This window comes from Podarcis tiliguerta, assembly GCF_965153285.1.
Source record: "Podarcis tiliguerta genome assembly, chromosome: 1".
NCBI lineage: Eukaryota > Metazoa > Chordata > Lepidosauria > Squamata > Lacertidae > Podarcis > Podarcis tiliguerta.
Window position 1 is genome coordinate 72,307,023 of NC_139534.1, and position 16,369 is coordinate 72,323,391.

Below are 16,369 nucleotides of genomic sequence, written 5' to 3' on the forward strand. Positions count from 1 at the left end.
GCAAGAACCGCAGCCACGCTCTGCGCGGCTCTTGCTTTAAAGGCAGAGCTGCGCAGCGCATGTCAGTGGCAGCGGCTCTTGCTGGCTTCGCTCCATAAGACGCACAGACATTTCCACTTACTTTTTAGGAGGAAAAAAGTGTGTCTTATTGAGCGAAAAATACGGTATATACATGTGGCAATATCCAAGATTGCCACACTTTTAGCTGCAGCTCCCTACTATTTAAAAATTGCTGTCTCAAGACTAATGAAGAATGGGCTTCTTTCAGAAGTATGAACCATAGTTCACCTGTCATGTTTGTCCATATCCCCACGTGTCTTAAGTAGTAGGTATATTTCTGATCATATATAACTTCTGTATACAGTGGTACCTTGGGTTAAGAACTTAATTTGTTCTGGAGGTCCATTTTTAACCTGAAACTGTTCTTAACCTGAGGTACCACTTTAGCTAATGGGGCCTCCCGCTGCTGCTGCCACGTGATTTCTGTTCTCATCCTGAAGCAAAGTTCTTAACCCGAGGTACTATTTCTGGGTTAGGGGAGTTGTAACCTGAAGCATCTGTAACCCGAGGTACCACTGTATATTGATCTATTCTCTCCCAGCTTTTTGCCTTTACCCTTTACAGATTAATAAACAAAGCTAGGAGAAAATAGTAACAGCTAGGTCTGATGTCATATAGGTATACCTTCCAAAATAAGTAGACACAGTGTAACAGGGTGGTAAGTGATTTATCAGATTTATCAGTTAACAGCTTCAGCCCCTACTGGATCAACTACACTAGGCATAGGCAAACTCTGCCCTCCAGATGTTTTGGGACTACAACTCCCAAAATCCCTAGCTAACAGGACCAGTGGTCAGGGATGATGGGAATTGTAGTCTCAAAACAGTAGGAGGGCCGAGTTTGCCTATGCCTGAACTACACTCTAGTAAAATGATGTAAACTTGGAAAGAAACAAAATAATGGAACAGTTTGTTCCATTTGCCTTGCTTAGGATACCACTATACAGCTAGTTCTGTGCATGGTCACAGCTATGCATACTTTGGAATACTAGAGTTCCTTATTTTCTCCAACACTTTTTTAAAAAATGGGGAACTTGCACCAGTCCAATGGTCACAATCTCTCATAGTCTGTCTTGGGGCTGTATGGTAGTCGTGGCCAGGGCCAAAGCCAAAAGTGGCTAATGCAACAGATGTGGCTACTTTCCATGTACAGTAAGCTAAATCCCTGCCATGCAAGTCAGGTTTCTGCACACACAGCTATCCGTTCAAGCAAGCGAGAGGCAGTATCTCAGTTCATTGACATATTCCAGGTAAGCAAAGGCACTCAATGAGGGTACAGATCAAGGATGGTGAGGGGCATGGCCTAAGATGAAAGAAAGACCTGGAGGACCTCATTTGACCCATGGAATGGATGTTACCTGCCCTTGATTTGAACTAATATACCGTATTTTTTGCCCTATAGGACACACTTTCCCCCCTCCAAAAATGAAGGGGAAATGTGTGTGCGTCCTATGGGGCGAATGCAGGCTTCGCGCACCTCTTCGCAAGGCTCCCGCTGCTTGCGGAGAGTTGCCTGCATGCTGAAGCCTGCGCGCGCTGGGCTCCCACGGCTTGCAGAGAGCTGCCTGTTTGGGGGCTGGGGTCGGGGGAAGCTCGGGCTTCCCCCGCCCCAAGCCCACGCCTGGGGGGGGGGGAATAATTCCGCCCTTTATTTCCCCCCCAAAAAACTACGTGCGCCTTATGGGACGGTGCGACCTATAGGGCGAAAAATACGGTAGATACTTAAAATCACATTGGTGCTATATAATATTTTGATCACAGTTGTGCATTGGTATACAATGTTCTATGAGCAAATGAATACTAATTCACGATACTCAGTTTATCATTTCAGATTACTGGTTACAGAGAATACTGGAAAGGATCTAAATCAGACCTAAAACGAATGCCAATCTGTGAAGAAAGCAGCTCTCAACTAGTAATCTGAATTTGATAGTACCATGCTAAACTGCAAAAACGTAGGGACTCATACTGTAACTTGGCAATTGTGGTCCACATTCTGTCAGGAGTAGTATGCATGCATTTGTGACAAACTGTTTTAGAACAAAGGTTATCCTGATGTTCCTCATTTTGGTGCAACCAGTCTGCTACCATAGTAGTTAACTATGAATAATGTATTGGTAGTGAAATTAAACACTTATTTTAACTGCCCTCATGTATTGGTGAAAAAAATCTAATTAGCACTTTAATATTAAAGCATGATTTCCCCCCCATGCAATTCATTAATTAGCGGCCGATTATCCAGTATCAAGTTGGCCTGTGGTCTCTGCCTCCTTTTTGCAACATTAAATTGTGATTCTAATTTTACCTGAAATCTACACTATAGATCTCCAGGGAATGAGTTTCATCTAAATTAATCTTAATGAAGGCAATTAAAACAAATCAGACAAGTTAGATATAATTACTGGATCAATAAAACCTCTTTGACCTAACCTATTCTGAACACCTCCAGTACATTAAATAGATATATATTTAAACAAAGTTAACCCACTTACATCTAAGACTGAAATAGTAATAAATGAGAATGAGGGGGGAGGAAGCTTTATCTTCTCTTATCAACTTAATCCATCTTGGCAATTATGCTGCTGCTCCAAATCACTAGAAGAAATGCTACAGTAGATGGAACCAGTCAAAAATACTAATAAGAGTTTTCCTTCTTCAGTTCCTTCTATCTTTTCTATCTAATTCCACGGATTACATACTCTGTTGTTCTTTGCCAATATATATGTAATAAGACTTGGGTTTATTTTAATGTCACTTATGGAATTTGGGCAATAATGTATCACACCTGAACCAACCACTGTATATTCCAGGAAATTTGAAGTCTATCACTCATAGGCCATAACAAAGCCTTGTTCTATCTCCAACACAACTCAAATCTGTGTGCTTGAGGACTCAGTATGCCAGGCTGTTACAATGGATGAGAGACCTTTGAGAACCTCCCATATGTCCTTTCTGCCTTCTCTTTGCAGGAGAAGTTGGAGAACAAGAACAAAGCTATGGAAATCCACAGAATGTAAAAAGTGGATCCATATGAACATTTTCCAAGGATTCACCATATGCATGTTACCACTTGGATGGCACTGGTGAAGCTGTGTAGTAAATTGGTAATCTGTACAATGGGTTATACAATGTTACCTCAGGTTACAGATGCTTCAGGTTACAGACTCCGCTAACCCAGAAATAGTACCTCAGGTTAAGAACTTTGCTTCAGGGTGAGAACAGAAATTGTGTGGCAGTGCGGCGGCAGCGGGAGGCCCCATTAGCTAAAGTGGTGCTTCAGGTTAAGGACAGATTCAAGTTATGAACAAACCTCCAGAATGAATTAAGTTCTTAACCCGAGGTACCACTGTATCTAAAAATCTCTATTTCTAAATAAATATTGATTTTATATTGTGTGTCCTTAGATGCCTCTCTGAATTTTGAGTAATACTACATAGTGAGTGGGTATGCAGTTCTTTACTGATTTAGTGAGGAGGGCGCATTAGAAGCTGCTAAAAGGGAAGCCCCCTATGTTTTATCAGGGTTGAGTGCTAAAATTATGGGGGATGGATGGACTCCATTTTAGCAGGAGACTCTGATATAATCAGGTTTGCATGGAATCCTGCTGACCTGAGCACGATTTAAGCCCTATTCATCAGTAGATGAGCAAGGTTGAACTCTGCTCACTTGGGATGCACACTTCTGTTCGTAGCTGGGGACAGGCACACATAGCCAACACAGGATTTAACCCCACCCTTATGTCTGTCAGATGATGGACATGAAGGAAAAGGGCCTCACAGGTCAACCTGTACCCGCTGCGGACCAAAGTTGGCCCATGGACCGGAGGTTCTTCATTGCATGTCTTACAAGCCGAAAATTCAAGAAAATTAAAAGGGATGCTGGGAATCTTTTATTCAGCATTAAATAACTATTAGAAGCAAACTTCAGTAACACTTTGCCAGAAAGACTACCTCAGTATTGTGTACACTGACTGACAGCAGCTGGTTCTCCAGGGTTTCAGTCAGGGGTCTTTTTCCTCCCCAAAGCCTTGCTCCAGAAGGTGGGGCAGGCGAAGGAAGAACAGCCCCTGTTAAGCAAAACTAAAAGCCATACAAGAAGAGGAAGAGGGGGGTAGATGCTTGCTGTAACTTGTTGATGTTGTGCTAATATATGGTTTGGGTATGATATACATGTTTATGAACACTGTAGGGCCACAAATACACTGCTACCATTCAGGCTGAACCTTGCCTGAAACCCACTAAACTGTCCTGGTAGGGCAGGGGGAGCTTGTAAGTCCTAATGGCAAGAACCCTTCCCTTAAGTCCAGCTCTAGAAATAATAATAAAAATTGAGCAGCTTCAGATTTACTTTCTTATTCTAGCACCTGAGAAAGATTCATGAGATGCGGCTTGATCAATACATATATTTCACAGCACTGCAAAATCACACCATTTAGACTGGAAGATCAGAATAAATACATTTTTATGTTCTTCTTCGGACTTTTCCTCACAATAATTTATATTAGATTATATTCAGTTATATATAGTCAACTGATGATTTGCAATTTTAAAACTTTATATGGTTTTATTGTGTGTATATAATTGGTGTAAACTGCTTTGGTTTTTATAATGAAATTGTAGTAGACCATAAAAATAATTTAAACAAACAAACAAATAAAATGGCCAATTCTCAGTTCACGATTCTATCACAATTCAGAGGGGCTTGTTTAGGAATGGTTGTGTTATAACACTGCAATCCGAATTAATATTCTTGAGCATTTGGTTGTCATTTTTAAATTATCATCATAATAAAACAGGTTGAGATCTTTGTTATTGTGTGTAAATATTAGGGGCTGTCGCCCCTGCTCACCATCCCTCCCTACCTGCCACCCTCACCAACTCCCCAACACCCTCCACTTACACCCTGCCCAACCCCTCACAGCTTCTTTAATCCCCCACCCCCTTCTACCCTCTCATCCCTCAACAACTCCTTCAACCCCAGCCCTTCAATACCTCCATCTCAGCTTACAACTCCCCGCTTGCCAACCCCATCCTCTCTGTTAGCTCAAAGTTCTCCTTTACCCACTGTTCACCCAACCCCCTCAACAACCAGTGCTTTTCTATTAGAAAAATAAGAAGTCTGGAAATCCTCTCATCTTCCCCATCTTGGAAACAAAGAGCGATGTGTGGAATCCTTCCCAGAATCTTCCAAAAGCTTCCAAAACCCAGCACAATTGCAAATGCAGTCCCAATTCTGCCTGCTAGCTTCAAGCTGAAGGGAGGGTGGGGGTGAGCAAATGGCTTTCAGGCACTGTGCCAGAAGCACAGAGACAAATCCAATCCCAGACTTCCTACCAACTGAGGAGCTAAGGAGGGAGTAGTGATAATCTCAAACATGGGAAGCTGTTCTATAAATATTGGTAGACTGACTAGCAATGGATCCCCAGGTTTTCAACACATTTTTTTTGCCCAGACCTTCCTTGAGATATGATGGGAATTGAAATTTTTGCACAAAAAGCGTGTTTTATTGTGGAGTTCCAGCTCTTCCCCATTGTGAGTGCCTCTGAAGTGCTGCTGTGGGGGCAATTCTCATCCAACCTCTCCAACTCTGAGAGAAAGCCTGAGGCTTGTCAAACCTGGCAGAACTCACCATAATGCTGTTTGAGAAAGCTAGTCTCTCTTATAGCAGTGCCCATTGCTGCACCCTAAGTCATCCACCCACTCCTAATTTGGGCAGTTGTTCTCAACTATGGCACTATCAGGCAGATTTGTCAATAAGCTTCCCATTTTCAGTAATCACTTTAACAGTAGCAAGTATTGTTTTGGAAGAACAGGACCATAAATGCCCAGTAGATCCCAATGGATTTAAAGGGATTTAAAATAGGTTGCTTTCCTTTAAATCAATTCCTTTCAATAAAATTGTTTTGGTATACTGCAACAACACATCAACTTTAGCTAAAACCAAAAGTTGTGTATTATATGAATCCTTGCTGACACTCCACCGATTGCAACGGAAGTTACACAGCCACTGCAACTGCCCAATCTCTCTTTTCCAAGTCCCTTCAAGCCTCACTAGAAAAACAAAGGTTGCACAGAATCAATCCCTGTAGATTTCAATCAAAGCAAATTCCACACGCTTTGCTTATCTGCATGGGTAACAGCACGAAACATTAAAAAAAGCAAATCTGAAAAAGCTTCACAACCTCAAAAATTAAAATACGCATTAACTGTCATTTTCTGTGCATTACTTGTAAGGACATAAAGCTTAATTGACTGGGCTGACTTCTATGCTAGAGTGTATATCTCAAAGTCTAACTACAAAATGGACAGAGCATAAACAAATACATTTCTGCCAATTTTTACACAAGGGAAATTTCTTAACCCCAGCTCCAAGTTAGTCTCTCTCCCTCTCTCTCTTGGCAAAACCAGCTGCTCTTTCTATTAAGCTACAAGCCAAAAAAAAAACTAGTTCAAAAATAATTTTGCTCATTTCAGTTTAACATCTAACACCCCAAATAGCACATTTTGAAAAAAGAGAGAACTATAGACACCAAATAATTCATGATTAAAAAAATAAGCTTGGATACGCCGTATATTATTCCGTTGATTATGTGTATCTGCCAGCCACGCTGACTAAGCTTTTGTTTCTCAAATAAAATTGTGGCAACCTTAACAGCAGGGAACTTAAAACAGCAAGAGAGAGAAAGGTTTGATGGTGTGCCAGCGTACAATGGAAGGGAATTCAATAACATGCTGCAGAGACAGTGAGCTTTTATCAGACACACTGAAAAGTGGTGGTAGCTACACGTCAATGCTGGACCAGAGTGTGTTACCGCAGAGTGCGACTGAGTGTTTTCCCCACAGGCAATACACTATTATTGACTCCCCCCATTAACATGTAGGGTGGATATACATTTATTGAAGGTTCTAATGGAAGGCTGAGGGACTCCTATCCTGAGGCCAGAGCAGAAAGACAGCCTATCACTTCATGTAATGGTAGCCCATGTGTGACAGACCTGACCTACATTTTCCCCTTTCTTTCTCACAACAGCCTGTCACTGTTTTAAGATGCTATTTTCCCCAAGATGTACATATATATGTGTGTGTGTGTGTGCCCGTGCTGGAACTGCCTGGTTAATGCATTTAACTGGAATATAACTTGCTTCCTTAGACGTTTATACCAGGGATGCATTATGACAAATATTCTGAAATATGATCGATTCCTAAAGACTGGTAGAAAGGATACACTTTAATGACTGTGAAGTGTTTATAAATATGCGGCAGTATACCTTTGACACAGATTACTCAAAACCTATATCTAAAATGCAGCAACAGAATGTAGCAAAGGGCATAACTTAAGTAATTAAGAACATTTAACGAAACTGCTTTAAATACTGTCAAATGAGAAATGGCTAAACTAAGTCATTATTATCATCCAAGTTCTACATTCATTAGAATTAGTATAACAGCTACCACCTAATGCTTTGTCAAAAGTAATTTAATGTTTTTACTGCTTAATGGAGATGGAGTAATCAGTATAAATAATGTATCTAAATATGGAAGTGGGTAAGAGCAAATGAAGTGTTTCGGTCAAACAAAAAGCATTTTGAAAAAATACTACTGAGCTACCACTCTGGCTTCTGCTCTCAAAAGCTGCTGCTGCTACTACTACAGCACTCCTTGGCAGGAACCTACCACGCCGCTGCAGGTCATACTCTTTTTTTGTCTCTTCATTCCCTAGAATTTTCCACGCTCGATCAATTTCGATGAACCTCTGCATGCGCGCCTCCACTTCTCCTGCTGGCACATCTGCGCTCTGTTTGTCTGGATGATACTGCCAATCAAAAGAAGGAAAGGGGAAGGGGAGGGGGGATGGAAGGGGGAAATCAATAGTAAATATGAGATCTATTTTAAGTGTATGGAGGATGTATAGGTCTGAACTATGGTGCCAAGGAAAACAAACAAAGGAAGCAGCATTGGCCACAAGAGATTGCTGCCAGGTTAATTAGACCACTGGAATAGCAGCAAATACACCAGTGGCACAAATGTCACAATGTGCACTGACAGCATTTTCTGGATAATTTGCTGATGGAATCATTGGTCTTATGGACAATTTACCTAGAGAGAATGACTAATGCAAACAGAAATAGGTATACGCAAATAAAAATAAAAAATAGGAGTAAGGGGAAGACTATTTAGATTTAACATTAATTTTTTTTAGCTTAATGTAAATAATATATAATTTTTCTGTGGTTACTTTTTTAATATCTAGGTTTTGGCGTTGAAACAGTCAACAGAAGATACAAAATAGGATATAAATTTACCATAAATGTAATTCTATTTTTAATCTATCATTCACCATCTTTAATTTATTCCAACCCAGTGAATAAAAAGCCTTTCCAAATTTCTATCATGGGTCACTGGATACAACATTTTGTGCTGTTTTCAGTTTTGAAATAATGTTTGGGGACAGGGCTAAAAGGTAACATGCGTAAGGGCAAAATGATATCGTAATTTCTGCATTAGTTTTGCTGAACACAGGATTGTAAAATTAATTAGATTTTAGTAAATATATAAGAAATGATCTGAATTTCTAGTATTTGTATCAGTATCACCAAAAGAAACCACCTCCCCAAACAACATAAAATTCTAATGCCATTTGTCACAGTTCTCTCACTTATTCTTTTTAAAAACATATATCCTACCATTAACTTAACTCGAAACATCTCCACAATGTAACATAATGATTATTTAAACTAAGGTATAAAATTCTGAGCAAGCACCATTCCAGATGAAAAAGTCATACATGGGTTTAGAATTTGTAATGTATAAAGGAGAAAAACATAGCTTGGCATGACTATTTGTGTGTGTGTGTGTGGATTGTGTGCACAGTCTTAGATTATAATGACCAACTAGTCTTCTACACACCATTTGGCAACTACTTTTCAGTAGCTACTAGGAATATGGGCAGAGATTTCCAAGTTTGTCTTTCAACAGAAAGTTCCTTATCTGTCCCCAATGCTTCCAACATCTTTCCCTAGACTTGGAGGACAACATCTGTTCACAGATGCAAACTGGCCATCTCTTTTTATATGTGATCCCACCTAAAGGAGGGATCGTGTGGCAAAGTCTCAATGTGAAATGTGGTCCCAAGTTATTGCCAAAGATGCAACTGGAGCTATAGACATATCTGCAGGGGAGATTTGTCTCCATATTCATTCAATGTCATAATCTACAGCAGATACGATCTCTGGAAGAAGGAAAGCATCTTGCGTGGATGTGTGACTTGGTCTCGTTTAATGTAATGGCACGAACCATGAAAAAAAAATGTTAAGTACTTCAAATTTCTACAATGATTTGTCTTTTTTCACTACCCTGATCCAGCTCAGGAGATCCTAGTCTTACATCTTAGCATACAAACAGGCTTTCGTGCACTTGTTGAATCAGAAAACATGGTTGCAAATTGAATATGCAATGAAATTCACATATGAAACTGTAACCTTCAACCACCTTTCGTTAATCATCTTTAAAAATATTACTAAGTATAACTGGGGTTAGATTGGTGTGTTGTTTTCTGAGGAGTGAAACGCAAGTCATTAATATTTAAAAGAATTACTCAAAAATACCATGAAAATGAGTCTTGTCTGTCAAAAAAGAAAAAAAAAGAGAGTGCAGGAACCTTCTTCAGTAAATACCTTTGAAATTAATAGACGCAAACTGCCTGAAATCAAAGCTATAAATACTGTATGTACCAAAACAGGCCACAAAACAATAAATGTATGGGACAAAATAGTCTTATAATACTAGTTATTAAATTTGTCTCATTATTATGGGTGGAATCCAATGATGTCTGCCCAGTTGCAGAACTGGACTTCTTTTTCCTATAACCCTGCTGTGCACACTCCAAATCTCTTCCAAAGGGTCCCTTAACTCTCTAGAGCAGGTTTTGGGTGTCACTCCATATGATTAATCTTAGCAAATTCACTTGGGTTTGGGAAGAAAACAAAATGATAGGATAACTTTCCTGTTCTGGATAACTTGTATTACGCAGCTATGTTTGCACTTCTACATAAATAGCATTGCTATCAGAACATACAGCACTTAGGCATGCTGCTGCTGTGCAACAGCATCCCCCTTTTTCCATGATATACACACATTTCTGAGACAATCCAATTTAGATTTCCCTTTTAACATGTTATTGCCTTAGAGTGCAACTTTTCCATATCTAGTCAGCAGGAAGCCCCAATGAGGCTTACAAGGCAAGTACAGGGGAGGGAAACCTCTAGCCCACAGTCTCTCTCTCCCAACCCCTGCACAGCAATTGGGCTTTTAAAAAAAGGTCCTTGAGGCCAACTGTAGTTTTTTAATTGCTGTGAAGGGCAATTTTGGGGGAGGGCAGCAACTAAGGAAGGAAGGGTTAACCCTCTCATCCTTGTGCAATTGCCCTTGAAAACCACCCCACACAGCCATTTCATGACTAAAAAACTTTTCCAAAGTCCACTTGCTGCTTTGGGGTGGGGTGGTGGAGTGATTTGGGAAGAGGTGGGGTCACAGCTGGGTAGGGGAGGACTAACTCAGGCAGAATAAGATTCCCTCCCCTTGGAGTATACATGAGCTTGACCAAGCTGCGGGAGGCAGTGGATGACAGGAGTGCCTGGTGTGCTCTGGTCCATAGAACAGCTGTCAACTTTTCCCTTTTCTTGCAAGGAATCCTATTCGGAATAAGGGAATTCCCCTTTTAAAAAGGAAGCGTTGACAGCTATGGTCCATAGGGTCACAAAGAGTCAGACACGACTAAACGACTAAACAGCAACAACCCTTGGAGCATAGAATCCCAACCCTAGGATAGTTTGTGGGAAAGATATTAGGAGCCTGAGAACAGCAGCTTTTCCTGTGCCTTGCCCTTGCGTTGTGCGCTCCCCCATCCAACACACTTCCAAAAATAAAGCAAAAATGCTTTGAAACCCCCCCATCCCCCGAACTAGAATGGAGCAAAGGGACACTAGTCCAACACTAGCCAACCAGGCACCACAGTAAGTCAGCAGATATAATCTGTATATATTATATTAAAAAAGCCAGCTGTATTATTTTGAATTTATTTAAAATATTTCTAAATCACTGTTCATCCAAGGATTCCAGGAAGGTGTACAATTAGCATTAATTCACACACAATAATAAATATTACAAAAGTCAGAAGAAATAATGAACTGAAAGGTTTGATAGAAGCTAACCAGCAAGACAAAAAGAATGCCACATTTTTAAGTGTGTGGGCAAAAAACAATGTCTTAGTTCCAGTTGTACATTTGCAGGGAGGGCCTTCTAGAGCCAAGCCACTGCCCACAGTGCAGGTTCTTTCCTTCATGCAACTTCCACTAGGAACTTCCTGTTTCAAAGTACAGTGGAACCACAAAGGCTCTGTTGAGACCAAGATCCCGAACTTGAAAAAGGTGCTCAGTACAGGAGTGAATTAAATGTTCTTCAGCAATGTTAAAGTAGGTGTATTTAGACTCAACATTCTAAATCTATTCCCAATTCCTGTCTGCTGCCGGGGGTGGGGTGGGGTACAGGATGAATTGCTTGCATAAGTAACATTGATTTTTCTGAAAATATGTTAGCACAATTGGGATCCAAATATTGGCTTCAAAAATCCCAAGTGTAAGAAAAGCCTAAGGAAAATGTATTCTAGGAAAGCAAGCATATGCTTTACTTCAACTGGCACCTTGCTGTTAAAAAGCTTGGGGTGTGGGCCTGAGAAATCCAGGATCAAATCCTTGTTAATCTGTCTACTTAAACACAATTATTACTTGGCCTAAGGGCATATGTTAGAGCATTCTTTTTTCTTTAACTTGGAGACACTAGGGTCCTTTAGATCTAATGGGTAATGCATGGGTAATTTGGATGACCTGAACAAGTCCCTTCCCCCACATGAACCCATCCACACAGTAAAATTACTTTTGGAGGCCCTTGTACAGGTGCCCACACTTTGGAGGTCAGACAGATGGCCACTGGCAAAATTGCTTGCTTTCCATGGCACCCCTTTTTAGAAGACTCTATCTAGCTTAGTTCACCTGTACCTAATTGCCTGCCTTTTTGGTACTGGACAAATACATATTTATTTTCCTAGTTTCTTAAAATTCCAGCTGATATTTTGTGTTTTATTTGGCTGCAATGATTCTTCTTACCTTATTGCTTTCATTTGATATTTAAATGTTATTAGTCTAGTAGTCTGATCTGTGATATCTTTTTAATGTCATAGCCACTCTTGAAGTAGTGATGCTGAAGGGTGAAATATGTTTAAAATAAAAATAAATGAATAAATGATTTCTCCATGCTAAACCATGAGGTGGGTGTACCTGATTTACCTGTTTTCCATAGTGCTACAAGGACCTGATACAGTCCGAAAATAACTTTTTCATGCAGATCTGTAGCATAGTGTAGATTCATAGCAAGTTTATTTTTATACTGCTTTTCAGAATGAAGAATCCCAAGGCAAGATTCAGTTAAACGACAAAATTAAAAGACCAACATCTCAAGGATAGCGGGTGATGGACCATAATTATAATACTAACTCCTCTACAGTTCCTTCTTCCAATGAGCTCCGATGTAAAAATATCAATGGGGAATGTTCTTTTGTTTTGTAGTTGGAGGCTGTGGGCGTGTGGGAAAGTCTAAACCAGCATTCAAGACTACAGCATACTACTGTGGTGTTCACAGCAGCTTGTGCATCAAAACGCTTGAGGCCCACAATTTATATTTATTGGAATTAAAATAATGAAAGCAAAGTGGGAAAAAGTAAGGCAGGCAGTTTTACACTATTTAGCATTATTAAACCAGGGGATTCAATCACATACTGTTACTGCAGAAAGAACATCTTACCTGTACATTTACCATTACAGAGATGTGGACAGAAACAACAAACTTGAATACTCAACTTTGCTAAGATTATGATATAATGTGGGAAAGCAACTCTTTCTGTCAACAAAGGGTGCCTGCACAGTCACACCTTGGTTGACGAACACCTTGTGAGTCAAATGTTTTGGCTCCCGAACGCCGCAAACCTGGGAGTGTTCCGATTTGCAAATGTCTGATGCTGCTTCTGTGGCTTCCGATTGGCTGCAGGAGCTTCCTGCAGCCAATCAGAAGCTGTGCCTTGGTTTCCAAACCTTTTGGAAGTCGAATGGACTTCTGGAACGGATTCCATTCAACTTCCAGGGTACGATTGTAGTTACTTGGAATTATCATTGCCTCTTAAAATTAAGTTTTCACAGTGGCTGAGGATTTAAAATGAGTATCAAGGGCTGAATACCTGCTCAGAAGTAAGACCATGTATGTTCCGTGGGGCTTATTCCCAGATAAAATATGTTTACTGTTGCACCCACCCCAATCTCTGAGCAGTGCGAGATTCTAGGAGGTCCAGGCACACCCACAGGGTTCGGTTTCCTCAGAATGAGGGACAGCAGAGACTGTGGTGTCTTTAGGATATATGGTTTATTCACACATATATACAACATGAGCATACGATGGAGGGGCTCACAGAATTAACACCCCAAGAGGATCTTGGTTCTCCCATAGCCACAGCCTTGGATTCAAAAGAGAATCAGGCATGGCACTGTCTCTTGCAGCTGGCCAGCCTGCCGTCTGCCACTTCTTGCTTCTAGCTCACACACACAACTCACATCCAATCTTTGCCTTTCTAACTACCAGCCAGTTGTGGGAAGCTGCCCACCCATATTCTGTTTGGCATAGAGTCACTTCCTTTGTTACCTTAATGGCCCACACTTAGGGGCCCTTACATCACCAGGAAGCTATCCTGGCTATTCGAAGAACTGAATCCATGCTGGATCCAGGAATTAGAAAGGGGCTCAGGAATACAGACAACCCCCCACCCCGGCAACTCAGCAATCCTGAAACTATATGACTCAGTTCAAATATAGTAATATTCCTACTATTTGAATGTGTAAAAGTTCTATAAACTTCAAATAATAAAGCATTAGATCCACAAAATGTTCTACTGTTACATTTCAAGTTTTTAATTCCCACAGTGCTGTATCATGATGGCTTAGTTTGGGTGACGCTATTCCTAGTTGATTAGTTTTTAAGGGAAATGAAGTTTCAAATGAAGTAACACTATATTTTTTTAGCCATACTCACATTTTCAGTTTTGAAATTTCCTACTAGCCATGATCTAGCACATGCTCACAAGCTCAATCTTTATGCAAGAAGATCTGGAAGGATTTGAGGAAGGGGGGGGGAGAGTTGCTGAGAAGGAGAAAGAACATGCACAATTAGTGTGCACACATCCCTTTGAATGACTGCCTCAACAAATGAAACTGATCTGTAAAAATGTTACTTGGGGGGGAAAAGAGAGACATTGCTCATACTTTGTAAACCAAGAAAATCTTTAATAAAAATACATTAAAAAAAATTACTACCACTTTCCTTTGGTGTAGCTGAAGCTATTTTGCAGCTTAGTATTAAAAACTAAAGTGTGGAAAACGTCAGTATCTGGTTACAAATGGAGGGAATTAATATGATTTAAGTAGAAGGGGCCTACATTCACCCAAATACTTTGCTTTTTGTAGCCAATATTCATAGCTGCATTTCATATATCATGCACTCCACAATGGGGCTAATTATTTAAGATACCTAAAAGGTAAAAGGTAAAGGTACCCCTGCCCGTTCGGGCCAGTCGTGACCGACTCTGGGGTTGCGCGCCCATCTCGCTCAAGAGGCCAGGGGCCAGCGCTGTCCGAAGACACTTCCGGGTCACGTGGCCAGCGTGACGAAGCTGCTCTGGTGAGCCTGCACCAATGCAGCACACAGAAAGACCATTTACCTTCCCGCTATAAAGCGGTACCTATTTATCTACTTGCACTTAGGGGTGCTTTCGAACTGCTAGGTGGGCAGGAGCTGGGACCAAAAGACGGGAGCTCACCCCGCCGTGGGGATTCGAACCGCCGACCATACGATTGGCAAGTCCTAGGCGCTGAGGTTTTACCCACAGCGCCACCCACGTCCCATTTAAGATACCTACTGTATCTTAAATACAAGGTAAAGCATACAGCACATAGATCTGCTGGGAAATAGTTCTTCCAATTTGTGAGAGAAGTCACCAGAGGGAGGGGGACAAAGCCTGAAAAACCAACTCAGTTAGTCAAATGAGAAGCCAACAGAAATAGCAGCAGCAGCAGTAGTAGTAATAATAATAATAGTAATTTCACAAGCCAGCAAATGGCAATCAAAGATACAGACATCTGAACTTCATGGGGCAAGACATTCCATAACACTGGGAAGGCTCTGAGTTCCACTGGCAGTGGAGCAATTTTCATTAATTTTTCTGCCTCTCTGTCATCTCCTGTGATCTCTTGAAAAGCTACTGCAAAGGGCTGACAGAATCTCCTAAACAGTGTGGGTGATGGCTGTAGGTGGAAAGAAGAATTGGTGAAAGTAACAGTCCTGGCCATCTTCCTCCAGCGAAGTACTGGTACTTCTCCTGGATTCTGGTTCACTCCATGAACTGAAGGAGCCCTCCTGTTGCAAAAAGTGAAGGCTGGATCTACTGCACCATTGCCAACCCCGATCAATCTTACTTCCACCATAGGTGAGACACAGAGAAGGACTTCCTTACCAGATCTTAATATGTACAAGACGGTCTGCCAGGTCCAAGTCATTTAAGGTTTTACAAAGGAAAGAACCAACAGTTTGTATAATGACAGGAAACAAGCTGGTAACTAGTGTGGGTGATGCTGGATAGTAATGTAATCCTATAAGTTGCTGCTACTATCTGGAACAACAAAAATTTCAGAAGAATTTCAAAACTAACCTCAAGTAGAGTGCACGGTAGTAATCCAATCTAGATGCATGCAACCACTGTAAGGTCTGACATCAGAAATAGATACTGGTAGCCCCAAATGGGCAAGGCACTCCTGAACACAGTTGCCATCAAGGAATCCATGTTTAAAGCTAAATAAATTTATGGATTCTTTAGGGGAGTACCGCACTATTTAAACAGTTTTAATTACCACAAATGCTGTTCTTACAACAGGAAGTTTCTAGCAAGGCTGCACTGATACCTGGGCTTATATATTTATAATGGCTTAGATCCAGAGTTGCCCTTCTGTGAATTTCAGGGTTGCATCCAGAGAAAAGCCGCTGAGAGTGGCTGAGGCAACCCAGTCAGATGGGTGGAAGGCAAATAATAAAATTATTTAAATTATTATCTTATACTCATGGAATCTCCTGTACAAAGAAGGGCAAGGGATTTTGGCCAATCCCCCTCTTCCTCCTCTGCCCTTCCCACTGTTCTGAAGACTCTCCAATTTTCCAGAGCAG

At 40.9% G+C, this 16,369-nt stretch overlaps 1 protein-coding gene and 1 long non-coding RNA gene across 4 annotated transcripts in view; one reads left to right on the forward strand and one right to left on the reverse strand.

The window, feature by feature from the left end:
- DNAJC24 (DnaJ heat shock protein family (Hsp40) member C24) overlaps window positions 1-16,369 on the reverse strand; it is a 110,286-nt gene that overhangs the window by 77,347 nt on the left and 16,570 nt on the right. For all 3 annotated transcript variants that reach the window (XM_083445824.1, XM_083445823.1, XM_083445825.1), the window contains one exon: window positions 7,733-7,871. In XM_083445824.1, the coding sequence (XP_083301950.1) occupies window positions 7,733-7,871 (139 nt within the window). The remainder of the gene's footprint in view (window positions 1-7,732; window positions 7,872-16,369) is intronic.
- Window positions 47-4,866, forward strand: LOC310681938. Its single transcript, XR_014513687.1, has 2 exons — window positions 47-1,443; window positions 1,778-4,866. It is a non-coding gene; the product is annotated as an uncharacterized lncRNA (long non-coding RNA).